General features: G+C 45.9%; 1 protein-coding gene across 1 annotated transcript in view; it reads left to right on the top strand.

Annotated features, from left to right (window-relative positions):
• OCA2 (OCA2 melanosomal transmembrane protein) overlaps nt 1-23,374 on the top strand; it is a 316,130-nt gene that overhangs the window by 170,353 nt on the left and 122,403 nt on the right. Inside the window, 3 exon segments of the mRNA XM_030571121.1 lie at nt 213-360; nt 3,381-3,438; nt 5,196-5,304. Of these exon segments, the coding sequence (XP_030426981.1) occupies nt 213-360; nt 3,381-3,438; nt 5,196-5,304 (315 nt within the window).

Raw genomic sequence — 23,374 nt, 5'->3', positions numbered from 1 at the left:
TTTAAAGTTTTAATAATGTGTTTCCTCCACACCAAAGCAAACTTTCATAATAGTTTTGAAGGTCACTAGCTCTATGCTGCTTCCATTTGAGTGGTTTTGAACTTTGGAGTGCAAGACATTGTGTGTATTTGCGTTTTTTGGATTTTTTGGTGGGATCTGATATAATATGTATTCTAAATCACTTTAAGCTAAACAATCCTATTTCTTCTTAGAACTGAAACACGAGATCCATGTTTGGAGACTGACAGCACAACGCATCAACCCTGCCAGCAGAGAAGAAACTGCTGTGAAATGCCTCTTAATGCAGAAAGTTCTGACTCTGGAGATCTTGCTGAGGAAAAAGCTCAAAACGTTCCATAGGTATAGCCTGCACAAATTCACATCACTTTAATTTTGTAGAGGCACAGATTTTTTTGGAGACTTGTGAAATCTACAGTCTGGTGGAATGGAGGACAATTTATTGGGGATGGCAATTTATGGAACTTTGCTGTTTTTAGCATGGGGCTGCAGGGTTTTCTGTGTCAATGCTTTACTAGCTGTTCATAAGATTAGGAGTGAAATCTAGCCCCACTGAAGTCAGTGATACTGAGGCCTGGATTTTACATTAGTAATCCTACGCACAGCTAGTAGAGTGAAGATCAGTGTGTTCTCCATTGGGACCAGACCTGGACTCCAGGGCATGCTTTTGAGCATCATATGGGAATTGGAGAAGAGGTGCTGCCCCTTCTAACCAGCACCCTTCCTAATGATGATTAAAGACTGAGTAAGTAGCTAAAAGATGTTTGATAAATGTAAGGAGACAGAATTGGGTTTTTGAGGCTGCAAAATATATGGTAATATGCCCCTGAACTTCAGGGTCTAGAAACATCAAGTACTGTAGTTTTCATTTGAAGACATAAAAAGTAAGTTTGTGATCCTTTTCCATTCAACAGTGTCCTTCAGAACTTACAGTGTGGCATGCTGCTAAATTTTAAATATAAAATATTAAAGTGCTCTTCAATGAGGATGAGACTTTGGAAGACATCCCACTCATGTATAAAATTATTTATTATTAACATTTTAAGAAAGCACTATCAATTTAAATATGGCCCACAATTTAAATGTTGCACTGAGGATGGGAAAAGCTTTAATAAAACCTAAGTCCAACAAAATGTTAATCCAATTTTTTTTAAATTCCAATGAAAATAATAACAATAAAAGTTGCTCTTTAGAATTTGAAACCTGCCTAGTACAGTACAAACAACCTGGTAGTGAAAGTGACTCTAAAGTGAAACTGACTATTAATTTTCATTGTCCAAGCTGAGTGAAATGTAGATAATTAAATAAAGGGCATGAAAAGGGAAATGTAAATTGGATTTTAAAAATGCTTTCAGTAACCTAAAGTGTTTTTGTGTACATTATATGATGTTTACATTGACATTGTACCTATTGAACAGTCTGGCAGGTTCATTTTAAGAATCATCAAATCATGATCAAAATTAGGCAATTTAAGAGAAGAGAAATATAATATTATAAGAAATCATGATTTACCAAAGAGAGAACTTCTGAAGTGTGCATATAAACTACCTCACTGATGCTGGAAGTCAGGATTCCTTCAGCATAATGCAGCAATATGTAATCCATTACTGTTAACAGCACAGCTCCTGAACCCCAGGGTATGCTGGAAGAGCTGACTATAGTGATTAACTCAATAAATTAATCGAGATTTTAAAAATTTCATTATAAAATGCAAATGATAGTTGAAAGCTGCTATCAAATCCCACCTCACTCTTCTCTTCTGCAGACTAAATAAGCCCAGTTCCCTCAGCCTCGTAAGTCATGTGACCCAGCACCCTAATCATTTTTGTTGCCCTCTGCTGGACTTTCTCCAATTTGTCCAGATTCCTTCTGTACTGGGGGGGCAGGAACTGGATGCAATACTCCAGGTGTGGCCACACCATTGCCGAATTGAGGGGAATAATCACTTCCCTCAATCTGCTGGCAATGCTCCTACTAATACAGCCCAATATGCCATTGGCCTTCTTGGCAAACAAAGGCACACTGCTGACTCATATCCACCTTCTCGTCCACTGTAATCTCCAGGTCCTTTTCTGCAGAACTGCTGCTTAGCCAGTCGGTCCCCAGCCTGTAGCAGGGCATGAGATTCTTTCATCCTAAGTGCAGGACTCTGCACTTGTCCCTGCTGAACCTCATCAGATTTATTTTGGCCCAATCCTCCAATTTGTCTAGGTCACTCTGGACCCTGTCCCTCCCCTCCAGTGTATCTACCTCTCCCCACAGCTTTGCGAATTTGCTGGTGGTGCAATTCATCCTATCATCCTGGTCATTAATTAAGATGTTGAACAAAACTGGCCCCAGGACTGACCCCTGGGGAACTCTGCTTGATACTGGTGCCAACTAGACATCGAGTTGTTGATCACTACCTGTTGAGCTCAATAATTTAGCCAGCTTTCTATCTACCCTATAGTCCATTCATCCAATTCATACTTCTTTAATTTGCTGGCACATGACCATTGTTTTATCTCAAAATGGCACATGTCAACTTCCAGAACTGGTGCAGGAGCTAACTACAGTGTTTTGCCTCAGTCCTGCAATGAAGTTTGCAAGTTCAGGCCTAAAATGGTGCAGAGTTCCTTTGAAGTCAGTGGGACTTTTCATAAGCATAGGGTCTATGTGCTAATGGATTGCATTGCAGGATTGGGTTTTTAAGGTGAAATCCTTGTCCCATTGAAGTTAATGGGAGTTTTGCTATTGGTGTAATAAGGCCACAGTTTCATACTTAGAATGAATTGCTTATGTAAGTAAGAGGATGGTCTAAATGTGAGAGCAAGGCTGTCCTTACCCATACACAAAGCACAGAGCTGCGTAGGGCACCAGGAAATTTGGGGCACCAAATTTCCTGGTGCCCTGAGCAGCTGCGTGCTGCTCCAGCTCTTCCCCAGGGCCCCCGCCTCTTCCCTGCCCTAGCCCTGCCTCTTCCTGCCCCTATCCAGCCCCGCCCCCACTCCCCTGCCTGAGGAGTGCAGCAGGGCTGGGCCTGCACTCACTGGCGGCAGGAGTGCAGCAACCCAGCTCCAGCCGCGCTGCCGGTGAGTACTGGGGGGTGTTTCCCTCATACCCCCCAAGCCATCCCTCCCCCCACAGAGGCCTGGGGCCAGCCTCCCTGCTCCTGTCCTGCAGAGGCCTGGGGCCCACCCCTCTCAGAGGCCTGGGCTCCCCCCACACGTGGGGGGTGGGTGGGTGTAGGACCCCAGAACAGCTAGGGACAGCCCTGTGTGAGAGGAGTTAGTTGTAATAAAGAGGACATATTCCAATACTGTATTAAGATTGTGGCAGAACTCTAATTTCATAACTAAAGGGCATGTGTCCTTTTCTTTCAGACAAATTTCACAAGAAGATAAAAACTGGGAAACACATATTCAGGAGCTCCAAAAAAAGGTAGGTAAATGGCAGTTATACTAAGTTTCAGAAGAACTGGGCCTCTGATTTGGTACACAGATGATATTTTGATGTATATCCTAGCAGAAAAAGCAGGAACCAATTCAGTGCACCTATCAAATACTCTCCATGCAGGGAAGAAAAGCTGGTGGGCTGACTTCTGAATGGGACAGAATTAAGGTAGCACATTCAGATGTTCAAGTTTCTTTTAAGTTTAACCTTAAGTTTGAATTCCCCGTGTTCCCTTTTTTTTTTTTTTTTTTTTAACTATAGTGTACTTTAGGTATGTATACATACATACATACACACAAAACTGTCCGATATGTTCCTGCAACCTTAAATTTACTTAATGATGTTTTTTGGTCACACTTTATACTGAGTTTTCATTTATAAATACTTTTAATAAAGTGTTAATACATGATTAATTGATGGTTTAATAAATTGCTAATCTAGAGTTATAGATTGCAATAGTTCAACAGGTTGCTTATATCATGGCTTGTAGCTTTAGAGAGCATCTTCTACTGATATCCTTATTACCATCTATAACATAATATAAACATGTTGATGACATAAATATTAATATATTTTTTGTGGCGTGATAGCACCTAGGAACACCAGTCACGTACCCGGGCTAGCAATACTATGTGCAGCACAGACACAGAACAAACACAGTCCCTGTTTCAAAGAGCTACAGTCTAATCAACGTCTTATTAAAAGAACATTAGTGTAAAGTGGGATCAGATTTTTAAATAGTTTTAACTGTGTGTGTGTGTGTGTGTGTGTGTGTGTGTGTGTGTGTGTGTGTGTGTGTGTGTGTGTGTGTGTGTGTGTGTGTGTGTGTGTGTGTGTGTGTGTGTGTGTGTGTGTGTAGAAAATTGTGACTAGAGAGGGGAATGCCAGGACAGAGAGTGGGAGAAGGTGGGGACTATACAGAGGAATCAGGATGGGGTGGGGGAGGAATCTCGGTGGAGCAAATGAGACTAGAGAGAGGAACCAGAAGACAATAGAGAAGACTGGGACTAAAAAAGGAAACTAGAGAGGAATGAGGGAGAAGATGGGGACTGGTGATAAGAATATGGATCTTGGGGAAAAACAGGGGTCAGGAAAGGAGAGTGCAGGAATTAGGTAGAAAATGGAGACTAGAATGATGAATAAAGGGAAAGAGTAGAACCTGTGGATTAGGTTCTAAGATTTTGGAGCAGAATTCAATAGCAAGGGGTTCATTTATTTCTGTGCCATGGAATCACAGACAACATTGAGCCCTGATTATAATGGAAATTGCATTTCAGTGTTACTGTTCCCATTACAATAAAGTTAAAACTGGGGTAGCTGAACAAATATGAACATTTTGAGCAGTCATGACCTGCAGATTCCTGCTATTCACATTTGTGTCAAGAGTCTTAAATCTACTGTTGCTTCTGCTAAATTGTAATCACTTACCTAACATACAGTATGATAATGAAAATGTGTAAAAATAGGCTTCCTTTATTATCAATTACATACGAAACAAATTTAGAAGTTGTAACTGATGTCAAAAGATTTTTGTTGTCTAAAATGGAATTGTTTCTACAGAATTTTCTTTTTTCCCCCCAAAAGAATCTTTTTCCTAACTTAAGATATTTTTACTTTTCTCTTCCTGTATTACCTTTCCTTTACAGTAAGAAATTTATGCCTTACAAATGCATGCGGGATTGAAAGTGTGTACAGTATAATAAATTCTTCTGTAACATAGTTGTGAATGTTTTTCCTACCTACAGCACAGAATAACAGACAAAATGCTTCTCATCAAATGCCTGACAGTGTTGGGTTTTGTTATCCTGATGTTCTTTCTCAATTCATTTGTTCCAGGCATTCATCTAGATCTTGGTGAGTCTGATTTCTCTGCTTTATCATACTGATAGACTTAGTAACAAAAATGTGACATTTGAGCTTGGATCTCTTCACAAAGTCCTTTTCTTCTATACTATACATATCTCTGCTACACAGTCCTATAACACTGATCAGACCAGAAGTTTCCCAGAGTAGGTTCTCAAAACCTGGGAATGTCCCAATTAAATCAGTAGTGACAGGTATGTCAATGATTTCCATTCTCTGACCCTCCTTCCATTTACCAGAGAGGAGACCCATATCAGAGGAGTCAAAGATCGGTAGAGTTCCCTGGGTGCCTGTGTACATGCTTCTCAACCTGTCAAGAGCTGGGATACTATGTATGACAAAAACCAGACATGAGGGGCAGAAAAAATCATTCCTGCAGGAAAATTAAAATGTTCTGGAAGCCATTCCTTCAGTATTAAATAACTTTGTATAATTTCAGTTCTCTGATTTTGTATTATCAATGTCAATGATTTTTTATTGAGGAGACATCAGATTTGTATGGAATGTGGGGACTAAAATGAGCAATGTCCCTTGAAATAAGAGGTACCACTGAGAGGTACCTATGTATTTAACAGTTTATAATTAAGCAAAAGCTAAATGGAATTTCATGGTTCAAAGACAAGGTATTTTCCTGGTCCAATTTTCAAAGGCCTGCTGCAAACAATGGAGATATGAGAGCTTCTCATAGAAAAGGTCACAAGAATCCTTTGTACTGGAAAGCGTTAGGCAACCTACATATAGAGTTTGCTACCAGCTCCCCTTATAATTACCCACCACCAGCAAACCAGATAACTCAGAAGATTAAATCTCCCTCCCTCTCCATTATTTCCTCTTCTTAAATTTTTCTATTCCAAAGCTCCCCATTTTTATCTGCCTGGGTGGCAAGATATGTTTACACCATGACTTGAAGATTTTCAGATTTGGCCTATTTCAGACTAAGGCTATGTTTCATTGTTAAAACTTTTGTTGCTCAGGAGTGTGAAAAAACATCCCCGAACGAAAAAAGTTGTAATGACAAAAAGCACTGGTGTGGGTAGTGGTTTGTTGGCAGGAGATGCTCTCCCAATGATGAAGCAACCTCCCACCCATCTCCCCCATTGGGGGTGGTTTTATTTTGTTGCCTGGAGAGCTCTCTTCCTGGCACAAAGAGCGGCTATGCTGCGTATGTTACAACGGTGCAGTTGTAGCAGCCCAGCTGTGCCATTGTAAGGTGAGGAGTGTAGACATAGATTAAGGCAATGGAGGCTGTGGGAGAGTGAATTCTGAAGTTGTGAGGCCTTCACAAAGAACATTTGCTCAGAAGCCCTTTCTCACGTATACCTGTGGAGCTTTAGCTCAAGCACCTCTGCTGACTTCACCTGTGGAAGTATGGCACACAGAGAGAAGTACAGTCAACATTTTAAACTTCACATGGAAACCAACAGGCAGGTGGTGTGGCATATACTCCTGTCCAGATACTCTTACAAAGCCGTAGTTAAGGTATAGCCCCATGCAGAGTACCTGACAGTAATCTTAGTGAGGCAGAAAACAGGCACTCAGGGTGGGCAGCTGAATGAAGAGAACATGAAGTGAAGTCAGACTAACCTCTTAAAAAGAACCTTTCTCAATTCCCACTAGCTAGAGAGTCTTTCCAAATCGGAGGCAAGGGTTTGGCAGTTTCCACTTTGCTTCTCTGTTCCAGTCTCTGCTGGCAGCTCTCAGATACTCTAACCACCTCTTCTCCAGAGCCTCATAGGGTCAGTCAGGGACAGAGGCAGGCAAAGGGACAGCCTTACAGCTCAGAGCCTCTCTTTGATTTTTCAGCACCTGTGCTGCAGAGTGAGTGGTCTCAGCAGTCTTATGGAGCTGGAACTGTTGTGCTTCCCCAAAGGGACTCAGGATACAGCATCATACCCCACTGAGAGGTCACATAAGCTGGGGGAGGAGGTAATTCTGAGTTTGAGGAGATATACTAGTGCTAGATCCCCACCCAAACGGGCAGGACTTCCCCAGATCCTGCAGCAGGGAGGGGGCCTCAAACCATCCCAATAGGCAGCCCCCATCCCTCAACTGGCTCACATGAGGAGAGATAGGGAGGTGGTGTCCAACCCCTGTAGATGGGCATGGAACCCACTAGACCCTGGCACACACACATAGAAGGCAGTGAGAGGAGCTCAGAAACCAGAGGGGAAACGCCCCCGTACCCTACATCACATGGAGGGAGGGAGGGCTGCTCAGATCCCCCTAAAGGGGCAAGGGCTCCCCAGATATGGGCACATGGGAGGGAAGAATGTGGGTTTCACTGATATCTCGGCCTCTATTCTCCCTCACTCCACGACACTCACTCCCACGTCCACCATCCCAGTGTCCCACCTCTCCAGTCCTCCTAGCTCCCACAGCTTCCTCACTTGAGTTCCTAACCTCTCTCCCCTCCCATATCACCCATCCTGTTTTATCTTCCCCCATAACCTTCTCTTTTTACTTCAGCCCCCAACCCTTCTCCTCCTCTTTCCCCACTCTTCTGCCCCTTAATGCCCCTTCCAGGAAGCATTCACATGTCTAATTTTTTTCTGCAAAATATTTTGATTACATTCCCATCAAAATATAATTCTTCCATTGACTTAGCTACTGCCTCTTGAGGAGGTGTGTTACCTGCAGTGATGGGAGAAACCCTCTCATCAGTAATGTCTACATTGAAGCACTGCTACAGCACTGTAGATATGCCTCTGTAGCAGTTTTAGTATAGACATACCCTCAGTTCAAAATGTCTTTTGTGTTAGGTGAGGGCTTGTAATTAACTTATATTTAGGCCATATCTACATGACAAAATTATGTTGCCTTATGTCAGTATACAGCCACCGTAGTTATTAAATCACTTGTGTGTGTGCACGCTTGGCTCCTTGTGTTGGTAGTGCACGTCCTCCCCAGGACCATTTGTATTGATTGAATTGTCGGTGTGGGGCATTGTGGGGTGGCTCCTGAAAGCCAGTAACAGTTGATGAAAGTAATGCATTGTCTACACTGACACTGCATTGACCTGCCAGTAGCGGAGGTGATGTTACTAAATGTGTGTAGAGTGTCACTTATATTGTCAGGAGTCAATTTAAGTGAGGGTACTTCTACAGCTAGGTTGACAGAAGGTAGTTTATGTCAGCCTAACTGTGTAGTATGCACCAGGCCTTAGTTATGTTAATTGAACGGTAAATGTGATACTCTGTACCTTGGGGAAACACACAGGACCCCCATGTTCATCCTTGTAAAATGATTGTGTGCTATACAATGTAAAGTTTGTCATGTTGGGTGTCTTCGGAAGGCTCACGATGCACTGAACATTGTCGTTATAGTGATGTTATATTAATTGTTATTACAGTAATGTTATAGGTTATAATTTCAAGTGTATAGTTATGAGGCTGAAAATGTATCCTAATGGCTTAAAATAAGTCCAGGCAAAAACTCTTCAAGAGCAGAGAGGCAGTTCACACTTCATCAGGGTATATATGGGACAAACCCAGCCCAGCCTCATGGGAACAAATGACGCTGGCCTGGGCAGCAACAAAAGGATCTGTTGTACTCTCAGGTGAGTCACCCCCTTCCTTTGGTCAGTTTGGGACTGCGATGAGGTAATGCTCATCTGAATCTGAAGATGGAGGCAAAGCCAAGAGGGAAAACAGAACATGATAAAAGGGAGAGACTTTTGCCATGCTCTTTCTATCTCTTACACCTCCAACTACAGACACCACCACCAAGCAACTGAAGTGCTGATCAAAGGGGAGAGCTTGGCTGAAGAGCAGCTCGCCAGCCTGTGGTATGGAACATCTAAGTTTGTAAGGGCACTGAAAATGTTAAGATCAGCATAGAATGCATTTTGCTTTTATTTCATTTGACCAAATCTGACTTATGCTTTGACTTATAATCACTTAAAATTTATCTTTGTAGTTAAAGAATCTATTTGTTTGTTCTACCTGAAGCAGTGTGTTTAGTTTGAAACATGTCAGAGACTCTCCTTGGGACAACAAGCTTGGTTCATATCAATTTCTTTGTTAAATTGATGAACTCGTATAAGCTTGCAGCATCCAGTGGGCATAACTGGACACTGCAAGACGGAGGTTCCTAGGATTGTGTCTGGGACCGGAGATATTGGCTAATGTCATTTGGTTGCACAATCCTAGGAGCAGCTTGCATGCTAGAGGCTCTGCGTGAACAGCCCAGGGGTGGAGGTTCTCACAGCAGAGCAGGGTAAGACTGGCTCCCAGAGTCAAGGATTGGAGTGATCTAGCAGATCACCGATCCAGATAACACCAGAGGGGAAAATCAGGGTAAGTTCACAGCTAACAGTCTCAATGAGGTCTGTCATTCATTCGTTCATTAGTACCTCTCTGTTTAACAGAACAAGGCAGCAGAAGGAAAACATTTTGTAGGAGGTGGGGACAAGTAACTCAGACTTCAAATGACCCCAAATTTGGATCACTAACACTACCCATGTTCCCATGTGGTGCACCAAATTTCAAAGTGATCTGAGTAACTATTTGGGTTTTGGAACACTCACAGTTGCTGAGCTTTAAAGCATATAAGATGGCAGGAATGGAAACCCTGTAGCTATTGTTTTGTATTGGTGCATGGACACTATAAAAATGTACATTTTTGTAAATACCGGTCTCGGTTTCGGTCCTGTGAGGATTTAGTGGTGCCTTGCACTCCCTTTGTTAAAACTGAGACTTTTTTTTCAGGGCTTACATCTTCATAGTCCCTGTCTCAAGTGACTCTTCTGAGGCACACCAAATGTCCAAGGAATCCAAGTGACCATGTTGATTTTAGAGGACTTAGAAATATCGACCTTTAAACAGAAGTAATGACACAAGCTTAAGTACAGTGGTGCTGCTGTGCCACTGTAATTAGTGTTAATGGGGGCCGCAAACTCACACCATGAGGGCTTATTGATAACTCCAGAACTTAATTTTAACTATCAGTTACATATTATTGTTACTGAACTTTCGCTGGTGTGATTCTCCATGGATTTTCAGTTCTCCAGTGTATGGAAATAATTTTCTTAAAATACAGCATATCATATACTCGAATGCTTCTGTTAAAGTTGTGCAACATTTTTCCTCATAAAAAGGAAAGTGGATCTTATATGGGTGTTTAATTTTCCTGCAGAATAATATGTTATACAAAAGTTAGAGTGTTAGCAGTCTAATAACTTTTAACTGCATTTGGTAGAGTGAATCAGAAAGATTATAGAATTCTTTATCAAACTCCAGCATTGATATAATTTTTCCATTATGAATTATCACTAAAATAATTTGCAAAGGCTGATGTTTTAATCTAAACAATAAAATCAACATATTTAACAGCCTTATTAAATGCTAGCTGCCTTCCTGTTCAGTTTTCTTGTATCCCTTCATTAATTTACTTAGTTCTATTTATATGCAAATACATATGTTAATGCAGTGTTAAGGCTGAGGCTTTAAACAAACAGAAATAGATAATTGAGAGTGAAGGTTCCCACAACAGCCTTCATTTTATCTCTTCTGTATTTGATTTTTTAAAGTAATTTTTGTTTTATTCTGTTGGTTAAGCCCTCCAGGGAAGATACTCATTTCATTATAGGCGTGTACAGTGCCTAGCACAATGATTTTTGACTGTGGCTCATATGTGCTAGCATCATACGTCAATTATTATTTATTGATATGATTACACTTTATATGTAACAGTTCCACGTATGTAGCATTCTGTACTATTTGATCTGGTAATGAGATGATGTTGTTTTTAAAATGTATTTTTTTCCTGACTCTTGCATGGTAAAAATCCCAACTTTGATGTAGCATTTACTGATTTTTGCACAGAATTTTCTTTTTTTTTCTTCTTTATATGCCTTTCAACCTGTCCACAATTTGCTCCTCTGTATTACTCTAAAGCAGTGGTTCCCAAACTTGTTCCGCCACTTGTGCAGGGAAAACCCTTGCGGACTGGGACGGTTTGTTTACCTGCCACGTCTGCAGGTTTGGCCAGTCGGGGCTCCCAGTGGTCATGGTTCACTGCTCCAGGCCAATGGGAGCTGTTTTGGAAGTGGCACGGATTGAGGGACGTACTGGCCGCCACTTCCAGCAGCTCCCATTGGCCTAGAGCAGTGAACTGCGGCCACTGGGAGCTGCGATCAGCCTAACCTGTGGACGTGGCAGGTAAACAAACCGGCTCGGCCAGTCAGGGACTTTCCCTGAATAAGCAGCGGAACAAGTTTGGGAGCCACTGCTCTAAAGTGAACCTCCCATAACTTGGCTATGTTCTATTCATAGGCCACACAGTTTCTCTGCAGAACTTCCTTTCCAACTCCCTCCCCAGTAGAATGGTTTTTGAATCCAGTTATACATTTAGCCTCCACACCATGCCCTGGGAAAAAGTTCCTCAGGTTGACTATGTGTTGTGTGAAGAAGTACTTCCTTTTGTTTATTTTAAACCTGCTGCCTATTAATTTCATTGGGTGACCCCTGGTTCATGTGTTATGTGAAAGGGAATAAGGGAGTGTTATTTATCCTTTCTCCAAACCATTCATGAATTTATAGATGTCTATCAGATCCTCCCTAGTCATTTCTCTGAACAGTCTGTCTTTTTAATCTCTCCTCATATGGAAGCTATTCCACACCCCTAATAATTTTTGTTGCCCTTCTCTGTACCTTTTCCCTTTCTAGTGTTTCTTTTTGGAGAGGGAGCAGGCTGCAAGCAATCTAGGCTTTCTTTCAACTTGTAGACAGGGAATAAACCAGACTTGCCTGGGCTATGGATAAAGGGGTTAAGCGTACATAAAGGAATGTGTGTTTGTTATTTTATATCCACTTCTCTAAGTGCTGTGTACCTTATGGGCAGAATAAATCCTGCTTTGTTTTGAAGTAGCTGTTTCCGTATAACTGCAAACACATGCTGTCACAGGCTCCGAGAGGATGGCTCCTGCATGTGCCAGGCCCATTGTGCTAGCTAAATAACACAGCTGGCAATTGTGAGTATAAACTGGAGACCCAGTTGGATATGTGTGGATCATGAGATCCCACCCCAAGGCAAAGTGGAGGCATAGGCCTGCCACATAATAGGGATGCACTTTGGGGACTGCAAGAGGGTCTCAGCAGGAGTAGCCTACTCAGGGGCTGTGACAAGTTGTTCCAGTGGTTAATTACTCTCACTGTAAAAAATGTGCACACTATTTCTTGTCTGAATTTATCTGGTTACAACTTCCAGCCATTGAACCTTGTTATACTTTGCTAGATTGAAGGGCCTTCTAGTATCAAATTTTGGTTCCCCGCATTCTCGCTTCTAGATAGTGATCAAGTTACCTTTTAACTGTCTCTAAAATTTATAAGATTGAATTGGTGAACTCTGTGCTTATAGTCAGGTTCCTCCTTGAGAATTAATTCTCATTTGTATTTTAGATTCACTGCAGTTCAAACCTTTGGCTGTGCCATACATAGCACTGTTCTTGACTTCCAGTAATTCTGTAAAATTTTGTCCTTGAAACCTGTGTTGAGTGCTGCTAGGCTGCACCCTAACATTGGCCCTTTGAGTGCTCCTGTCATGATCAATGAGATCTTATATTGTTATAACATTTAAATCCTGTGACCTGAGCACGGTAAAAAGAATGCATTCATTGTTTTCATTTCATTTAATCTGACTTCTGCTTTATTCAGTAAACTAGATTTTACAGGCTTCCTCTTTATTTTATTGCCAATGCATTACATTTAGAAATGTGTTGCACTATTGTGATTACAAAAGCCTTTGTTGTGTTGTCCTTTCTTTGGAAACCACATCTGATATTTACTGACTCATTTACATAATGCTCAGGAAGTTTTGAAGAAATTGACAAGAGAAATTAAAGAGTATAGTTCAAAAGGGCACCAATAGAATAAAAACCAAATGACATCCACAGAGTGTGTTATGCAAATCAGACTGGAAGTTTTGTCTTTATACAAAAATGAGTGACACCTCAAATTCCGCTCGGTGAGTTTTGCCCATGTAATTTCTGTTGATTTTCAGCCTGCTGCTGTTTAAACAGACATGCAGATTGCCAGCTTTTACAGTAGTTTCTATGATTGAGCTAGTAATTATAACAGACTAGTGGTTGAGTAGCCAAGTATAGCGCTTGCTTGGAAAATTGCCTTGTGATGAAGAAAGCTCTGTGTTGCTCTGGAGTCTCACATAAACTTGATTAGAAGTTACAGTTGTACAGAAGTTTCATTCAAAACTAAAAATTTGAATGTAACCCACTTCCTTCCCTGACGGACCAAGGGACGCACTCCACCCATGTACTTATCTGCAACACCGATACTGACTTGGATTCCTTATTCATCCATGGGTGGCGTACCCGAGCCCACTTATCCACTGTCACTTTAAAAACCCTTGCACCCCAATCTAGGTCTATGCCGGTTATGCAATATGTATTTATCTTTTCATCCTTGCAAATGATATCTGTAACCCCCCATAATACAAGCCTGACCCCAGATGTACAGTACTTTCCCTCTCAAACTTGTGTATCTTTCATTTCAAACATTCACTTTAATAAAATTTTTAAACCTGCACTGCACCAATGTTCTGCTTAGAAACACTGAGCCTGATTCTCCAATCACTGCACCCTGTGAAACCTAAGCAACTTCCACCCCCTACTTATGGGTTCTTGTTTATCATGTTTCAAAAAGTGGATCTCAGAGTTCACTAGTTCATAGCAGAAGTGTTTCTTCCTCAGTACAGTTGAGGCAAATAAGCAAGGAGCAATGTGTACAGAAGCTTGCACAGATGCTGACAGTGCTGCACCTAATTCAGATGACTTAAATCTACAGGTCCAGGACTAGACAAACCCACCTATCAGTGACAAATAGGAAGCTTTTCATAACCAGTTGAGTTCTACACAATTTAAACTTCATGAAAAAGTCAAGTCCTTATGCAAAAATAATATTCCAAATGTGAAATGAATGTAAACTGGGGGGTGTCTTTCTGAGAGTGTAGAGAGCCTGAAAAAAATGAGGTGTCTATGGGTTATTGCCCCAATCTTATTACCAGGACACAGCCTGAGCAACTGACCTGTGTATTAGGGAGTTCTTCTTCGAGTGATTGCTCACATCCATTCCAGTTAGGTGTGCGCGCTCGTCGGAAACTTTTTACCCTAGCAACTCCAGTGGGCCGGCAGGTCGCCCCCTAGAGTGGCGCCGCCATGGCACCCGATATATACCCCTGCCGGCCCACCCGCTCCTCAGTTCCTTCTTACCGCCGTGTCGGTCGTTGGAACTGTGGAGCGCGGCATTGCTGTCCTCCACGTCCCTAGCTCTCCTTGTTACTACCGTTGTTACTACCGTTGTTAGTTAGTGGTTAAGTATAGTTAGTTATTTAGTTTATAGTGTAAATAATATTGTACATAGTTGTTAGCCGGTTTGGGCCGTAGCCCTTCCCGGCGCCCGGCACCGGGCTCATGCCTGGTTCGCTGGGCTTTAAGCAATGTGCGGCCTGTAAGAAGCCTATGCCGACCAGCGACCCTCACGATGCGTGTCTAAAGTGCCTGGGGGAATTGCACAGGTCGGACAAGTGCCGCATTTGCAAGGCTTTTAAGCCCAGAACAAAGAAGGAGAGAGACCAGAGACTTAGGACTCTCCTAATGGAAGCGGCACTTGACCCAGCAGCTTTGCAGACCGTGATCTCTACACCGGCACCGGATCGCACCGGCACCGGAAAGACTCCCCGGCACCGACCTTCCCCGGCACCGGGTGCAGAAACAAGACCATCGAAGTCTGCAACTCCAGCCAGGCAGACTCGAGTGGAGCGCCTGGCATCGACATCTGCCGCGGCACCACCGGCACCGTCGACTTCGGGCCCGGTGGGTCCGTCGAGTCCGGTCCCGCCGAGCTCCCCCATAAGATCTGGGGTTGAGCTATTGGTCCCATCCACTCCAGAGACCTTCGCCTCGGCACGGGACCTCATTGCCCTGACTGAGTCAACTCAGCCGCCACCCCCGGTACCTCCGGTGCGGGTAGCGTCCAGGGGCAAACCCATGATGACGGCGCCGTCTCGGGACTCACGCTCGCTGTCGAGGTCCCGACGCCACGGTCGCTCGAGATCCCACCGCCGCTCGCAGTCCCGGCACCGTTCCCCTCGGCGGTACCGGTCGTACTCGTGGCACCGATCGGCCTCCAGACGGTCACGGTCTGGTTCCAGCCGCCGATACCGACACCGGGACTCTAGGAGCCAGTCTCACCGTCATTCAGCGCACCGGTCGACCTCCCGGCACCGAGCTGGTGGCAGGTCCCGGTCCCGGTCGACCTCCGGGCACCGCGGCGGTGGCAGGTCCCGGTCCCGATCCCGGCACCAAAGCAGCGGCCGGTACCGGTCCAGATCCCGGCACCGAGACAGAACCCGGTCCCGATCCCTGCGCCGGTATGACTCCCTTTACCGGTCCCCGGCACCGAGAACATCTTCGGTGCCAGACCGCGGAGACTCTTACCAGCCGCGGTCGGCCCCGCCATGGCCTTCCAGACAGCCGTCGGTATCATCACAGGCGGACAGCGTATATGCGCTGGGCACCGACAGACAAGCGGCTCTCTTCCAGGACCCTCCGCAACAGGACCAGGGTCCGCAGCAGTGGGGGTTCTGGACATCCTGGGCGTACCATCAAGCCCAGGGCCCCCAACAGCTTCCTCCTAGGCCTGCAACGGCAGAGCACAGGGTGCCGGAGGCGTCGTTGTCCCGCCCCCCTCCCTCCCCGGATGGGGAGGAAGGATCGAAGCAGCAAGACCCTGGTCTTGCTCCTGAGCCAGAGGTGAGGGCTGAGGCGGACCCCCCGCTGGACACTTCCTTGCCAGGGGTCTCCTCATCCTCCTTTCCTGATGAAGCGGTGGCTGGCACTTCCTCCAATAGCCCTCCTCCGCTAGATCTCAGGGCACATCAGGACCTCCTCAGGCGCGTAGCACAGAATCTGAGCCTGCAAGCCGAGGAGGTCTCTGAGATCGAGGACCCCGTCGTCAGCATCCTCTCCTCCAATGCTCCCACCAGGGTCGCCCTCCCCTTCATTAGGACGATCCAGGCCAACGCCAATACAATCTGGCAGTCACTGGCCTCCATCCCCCCTACGGCGAGTGGCGTCGAAAGGAAGTACATGGCCCCCTCCAAGGGCTAGGAGTACCTCCACATTCACCCGACACTATGTTCCCTGGTGGTACAGTCGGTGAACGAGAGGGAGCGTCACGGACAGGAAGCCCCAGCCCCCAAATCCAAGGAGGCCAGGCGTATGGACCTCCTCGGCCGCAAGGTCTATTCGGCCGGGGCCCTTCAGCTCAGGGTTTCCAATCAGCAAGCCCTTCTTAGCCGCTACGCTTTTAACTCATGGGTGGCAGCGGACAAGTTTAAAGAGCTGCTGCCACAAGAGGCTCGTCAGGAATTTGCGGCGATTCTTGACGAGGGCAAGAAGGTTGCACGAACCTCATTGCAGGCCTCTTTGGACGCTGCAGACTCGGCTGCCCGTACCCTCGCCTCGGGGGTAACGATGCGCCGCATCTCCTGGCTTCAGGTTTCTGGCCTTCCACCGGAGCTCCAATACACCATCCAGGACCTCTCGTTCGAAGGCCAGGGCCTGTTCTTAGAAAAGACAGACCCCAGACTGAAAAGTCTTAAGGACAATCGGGTCATTATGCGCTCCCTTGGGATGCACACGCCTGGGACGCAGCGCAGACCCTTCCGGCTGCAACAACAGCAGCAGCGTCGGCCATACCCCCAGTTCCACCAGCGGCAGGACCTTAATAGGCGCCGCGGCAGGAATGGAAGGCGCAGACAGTCGGGGAACCAAGGGGGGCAGAATCAAAGCTCCTCCAAGCCCCCGCCTGGGCCCAAACCTTCGTTTTGAAGGTGCGCCCGAGGGCTCAGTACCAGTTTCCCCCACGGATCCTTCCCCCCTGTTTTTCAACCGCCTTTCGTTTTTCCTCCAGGCGTGGACCCAAATAACATCCGATCGCTGGGTCTTACGCACGGTGCAGACGGGATACCGCCTGCAGTTTGTATCATGTCCTCCCTCCCGCCCCTCTTCCTCGTCCCTCTTCAGGGACCCCTCTCACGAGCAATTCCTTCGGCAGGAGGTACAGACGCTCCTCAACAAAGGAGCTATAGAGGCGGTTCCGGAAAACGAGAAAGGCAAGGGGTTTTATTCCCGCTACTTTCTGATCCCCAAGTCCAAGGGAGGCCTCAGGCCTATCCTCGACCTGCGAGAGCTCAACAAGTACCTAGCGAAGTTGAAGTTCCGCATGGTATCCCTGGGGACCATTATTCCATCCCTGGATCCGGGAGACTGGTATGCCGCCCTCGACATGCAGGACGCTTATTTTCATATTGCCATATGGCCACACCACAGATGATTCCTTCGATTCGTGGTGGACCGCCTTCACTACCAATTTGCAGTCCTCCCATTTGGCCTTTCTACGGGTCCGAGGGTATTCACAAAATGCATGGCCGTCGTTGTGGCACATCTTCGGCTCAGTCGTATCCACGTGTTCCCTTACCTAGACGATTGGTTAATTCGGGGCACGTCGGAGCTACAGGTTTGCAGCCACGTCCGCAGGATCACCGGCCTGTTTGCTACCTTGGGCCTCATGATCAACGTGGACAAGTCCACCCTGCTCCCCTCGCAGAGGGTGGAGTTCATTGGGGCCGTCCTGGACTCCACCGTGGCCAGGGCCCTTCTGCCGTTGCCAAGGTTCCAGGCGTTGTCGGCGATTGTTCAGCGCTTGCGGGCAGCCCCCTTGACATCGATACGGACATGTCTAACCCTGTTAGGCCATATGGCAGCATGCACATTTGTGACCGGATACGCTCGGCTCCGCATGAGGCCCCTCCAGTCGTGGCTCATTGCACATTACCGGCCGGCAAGGCAACCACTGGACATGCTGATCACAATCCCCCAGGGGGTGTTGGATTCTCTCAGCTGGTGGCTAGACCAGTCCGTAGTGTGTGCGGGGCTCCCATTCCACCCGCCCCAGCCCTCGGTGTCCCTAACGACGGATGCCTCAGATCTCGGCTGGGGGGCCCACCTGGGAACCCTGAGAACACAGGGCCTTTGGTCCCCACAGGAGGTGAAGCTGCACATCAACATGCGGGAGTTGAGAGCGGTCCGCCTTGCTTGTCAAACGTTCCATCACCAGCTTCAGGGTCGTTGTGTCGCGGTATTTACCGACAACACGACGACCATGTACTATATCAACAAGCAGGGTGGCACCAGATCCTCTCCCCTATGTCACGAGGTGATGCGACTCTGGGACTTTTGTATAGCCCACTCCATTCACCTCACAGCTTCCTTCCTCCCCGGAGTACAGAACACGCTGGCGGACCGCCTGAGCAGATCCTTCCTCTCGCACGAGTGGTCCCTTCGCCCGGACGTCACCCTCTCGATCTTCCAGAGGTGGGGTTGTCCCCGTGTGGACCTCTTCGCGTCCGGGGGGAACAGGAAATGCCAGGCGTTCTGCTCTTTTCTGGGCCGGGAACCCGGGTCTATAGCGGACGCCTTCCTTATTCCGTGGACGACCCACTTGTTCTACGCGTTCCCCCCGTTCCCGCTGGTCCACAGGGTCCTTCTGAAGGTGCGCAGGGACAGGGCCCGCGTGATCATGGTAGCCCCGGCATGGCCCAGACAGCATTGGTACCCCGTGTTGCTGGACCTGGCCATAGCCGACCCTGTTCCCCTGCCCCTTCACCCGGACCCGATCACCCAGGACCACGGAACTCTCTGTCACCCGGACCTCCAGTCGCTGCACCTAGCAGCGTGGCTCCTGCGTGGCTGACCAGTTCTGAGTTGCGCTGCTCCACCCCGGTACGTGAGGTACTCTTGGGCAGCAGGAAGCCTTCCACTAGAGCGATATACTCGGCCAAGTGGAAGCGTTTCTCCTGTTGGTGCGTGGAGAAAGGTCTCCTCCCGATGGAAGTTTCGGTGGCCAATATTTTGGACTATATTTGGTCCCTTAAGCAACAGGGCCTGGCGATATCGTCCCTGCGGGTCCACCTGGCGGCTATCTCCACCTTTCACCCGGGTGGGGATGGCCGCTCCGTTTTTTCTCACCCGACGGTGACTAGATTCCTGAAGGGGCTGGAACGTCTATACCCTAACGTCCGACTCCCTGCCCTGACCTGGGATCTTAACCTGGTGTTGTCTCGGCTCATGGGGCCACCCTTCAAGCCGTTAGCTACTTGCTCCCTACTCTATCTTTCTTGGAAGACTGCCTTTCTAGTAGCTATTACCTCAGCTAGACGGGTGTCGGAACTCCAGGCTCTCACGGTAGACCCCCCGTATACAGTCTTCCATAAAGATAAGGTGCAGCTGAGGCCACACCCTGCCTTTCTCCCCAAGGTGGTCTCAGCCTTCCACGTCAACCAAGAGATATTCCTCCCGGTTTTTTTCCCGAAACCTCATTCTTCAGGCAGGGAGCAACAACTCCACTCGCTTGACGTCCGTAGGGCTCTCGCGTTGTATGTGGAGAGGACCAAACCGTTCCGCAAATCCCCTCAGCTTTTCGTGGCAGTAGCGGACCGCATGAAGGGGCTTCCCATTTCCTCGCAGAGGTTATCCTCATGGGTAACATCCTGTATCAGGACCTGCTATGAGCTGGCCCACGTTCCTACGGGCCGTGTGACTGCGCATTCTACCAGGGCGCAGGCGTCGTCGCTGGCTTTCCTCGCCCGTGTGCCCATCCAGGGAATCTGTCGGGCAGCGACCTGGTCATCGGTCCACACCATTGCTTCCCACTACGCCCTGGTCCAGCAGTCAAGAGAGGACGCGGCCTTCGGATCTGCAGTGCTCCATGCCGCGACTTCTCACTCCGACCCCACCGCCTAGGTATGGCTTGGGATTCACCTAACTGGAATGGATGTGAGCAATCACTCGAAGAAGAAAAGACGGTTACTCACCTTTGTAACTGTTGTTCTTCGAGATGTGTTGCTCACATCCATTCCACACCCACCCTCCCTCCCCACTGTCGGAGTAGCCGGCAAGAAGGAACTGAGGAGCGGGTGGGCCGGCAGGGGTATATATCGGGTGCCATGGCGGCGCCACTCTAGGGGGCGACCTGCCGGCCCACTGGAGTTGCTAGGGTAAAAAGTTTCCGACGAGCGTGCACGCGCGGCGCGCACACCTAACTGGAATGGATGTGAGCAACACATCTCGAAGAACAACAGTTACGAAGATGAGTAACCGTCTTTTCCTTTGAGGTGGATGTGAACAGATTTTTCCCCACAGGCCACCCCACTGAGGCAGGGCTGTGTAGGGACCTCCAGAGCTGCCAGGGAGAAAAGAGGAGGATTTATGCCAGACAGAGGTGCAAACGGCCTCCATTCATCTTGAAAAGAGTGTCAGCTCTGAATAATCTTTGTTTTTCTTAGTTTTACACCTCAGATTGCTGTTCTAGGATTCTGGGAGGCTATCGCCACCACACAGCACTACTAGTAAATAGGGTAAATCTTCTGATACTGCCATAGTGCATAGTTGCATAGGCCTATCATCTTTCATGTGAACTAAATTAATGTAAACAGAAAAGTGTAAAACTAGATTGATGCTAGGTAAAAAAAAGAATGCGGGGTGGTGGTGGAGGGAATGTTTTGACATTTCAGTTTAGAAATTAAATGTTTTCTCTGATGAGTTTTAGGGATACTTAGGGTGAAAGGTCAATAATTTAAAAGTTTGCTGCTGTCTTGGGTTTCCTTCTTCCAAAATGTTTGGAAGCACATTTTAAATAAATAATTTAGGGTAGCACATGTTAGCTTAGGAATCAAGAATATCAACTGTACTGGGAAGGCATCTAGAATATTAAACAAAAAAAGATCGTGTATCACACATTTTAAGGGAGGCTAAGGCTTTGTGCCAAAATAAAAATTCTGAAGGTTAATTCAGTATTCATAGCCTATTTCAATGTGCCTTTTGTGTAAAAAGTGATTTATTCTCTTTAATCATTTGCAGAATTTAGTGTTTTCTTCCAAAATACCTAGGAGTGAAATATTAATAATTTCCAATACAAATAAGCTTATAGGTATTGACTGCAAAGTAACTATTCACAGTGATATTTGAATCTCACCCGCATTTAAATTCTTAACAGCTAATATTTCTTCTTCCATCATTTTACTTCTAAAGCATTCCCATATGGTTTAGTAAATTAGAGGGTAGGAGAGAAACTCCAGGAATCAACCTTCTTTCACAAAGCTTTAAATAAAAGGTTGAACAAACTAATTGCATGAAAAATACTTCATATGTGTTAATGCTTCTGATTTTTTGGCCCTAATTCATTTGTGTGAGGGAGACTTTCACTATAAATTCCATAGCTGATACTATTTATGAGGGTGATGGTGAATTAGAAGAACTTTAAGTTTACTAGGCTCTGCCTGTCTGGATTTAGGCTCTTATCCAAGGCCCACTGAAATCAGTGCAAGTCTTTATGTTGACTTCACTGGGCTTTGGATCTGATCCTTAGTCTATTGCATACACAGTGTACCAATGAAATGAGGACTATTGAAAGCTGTAGAGTTCTCCATTTGTTTATGATAATGTGCACAGGATTATCTCAATTACGTATCCATCAACAGTCATGAAGGAACACCTCTTGCCATTCCATTGTTTAACTCTATGTAATACCTTTTGGTTAGTTCTGAACTCTACTATGCCTCAACCAAAGGCCCCTCACTGTTCCCAGAACATTCTAGCCAGTTCCTTTCTGACCACAATCCACTAAGCAGGTCTTCGCAGGAGTTGATTAATGCTGTTCCAGCTCTCATTGCCTGAAACCTCTCTTGCCAGACACTGGATATATCCTTTTCCCTGATTTCCAGTGAATACCAACTGAATTGTCTGGGAAGCTCCTACCTTCAGTCAGCCCTTTCCTCGGGAGCTGATGGTTGAATGTCTGTTCTCTTCCCTGGTCTGCCTGCAGGTGAGCTGTTTTGCTCCCCTTTAAATTCCTCCTCCAGCTTTGTGCAAGTCTTGCAGATGTGATGGGATGGAAATGGTTGAGCCTAGAGCAGCTCCTTAACCCCCTGTGGTCCTGGGTGGGATTTCTATACCCTATCACACCATCCCAATCTCTCTTGTCTGTAGTAATTCCTCTTGTTAATTTTTCACAAGTGTTTCTCCTGCCAAAATTAAGCTGCCAGTTTCTACAAGTGAGGCTGTCTCCTTAACTCCTGGTCTGAAAATGACGGACAGCAGAGTGGCATGTTGAGGCATTCTGACTTTTAAGGATTTCCTTCTATGAACTGCCTTCTTTTATTTCATCTCTTATGGCATATAGGAGTGCTGAGTTAAGCTGGCTGGAAGCCATGTCTTGGATTCAAGAACAAAAAGGCACATGAGTGACTTGCACATTTTATTTTGCTGCTCTCTGATGTACATCATGTAGAGATTAGACTGCCATGTGGAATAAATACTAGCTTTCTGTTTTGATTTAAGTGTGTAGGTGTTAAAAAGATGGTGAACATAATGGTTTTTAAAGTATTTGGCTTATCCTTATCTGACTGTTATATATATAAATAAATAAAAGACACCATTCTGCATGGCACAAATAATTAGATAAAGTGAACTATCTTTTTGCAATAATGAGAGTTAGCATTTTGGAATGGAGCCAGATTCTTGCAGCCAATATTGGCTTGAACACAGAATGTCATGTCCAATCCATGCCTTCTTGACAAGTTAACTTTGCAACACTTCTACTTGGAATGTGTGAGAGAAAGGTGTCTGCTTTCAAGGACACTCCTGATATTCATTTCCTTTGAGGCAAATTTCCCAAAATAGGTGCCCAAATTATGCCTTCAAAATGTGCATTCATCCTTGAAAAACAGACATTGTCCAGACAGTTGCACAAAGCGCAACTTATAATTGCGTGTACAAGTGCCCATATTTTCAGTACAACTTTTGTTTTGTGAAATATACCCTTTCAATCTAAATATTCACACCCCCTTCATTTTATTTTTCACTTGCAAGGATGATGTAGGATATATATTTTAATTATCTTTTTAAAAATCTGGCTGCTTTTACTGAGGGAAGGCCATGTAAAATGATGCAGGCCTATATACTTCTGTACCATAGGAAGTCATGTAG

The sequence above is a fragment of the Gopherus evgoodei genome, chromosome 1, assembly GCF_007399415.2.
Source record: "Gopherus evgoodei ecotype Sinaloan lineage chromosome 1, rGopEvg1_v1.p, whole genome shotgun sequence".
NCBI classification, from domain to species: Eukaryota; Metazoa; Chordata; order Testudines; family Testudinidae; genus Gopherus; species Gopherus evgoodei.
The sequence above is the reverse complement of the archived record's forward strand: the minus strand, read 5'-3'. Positions and strand labels throughout refer to the sequence as shown.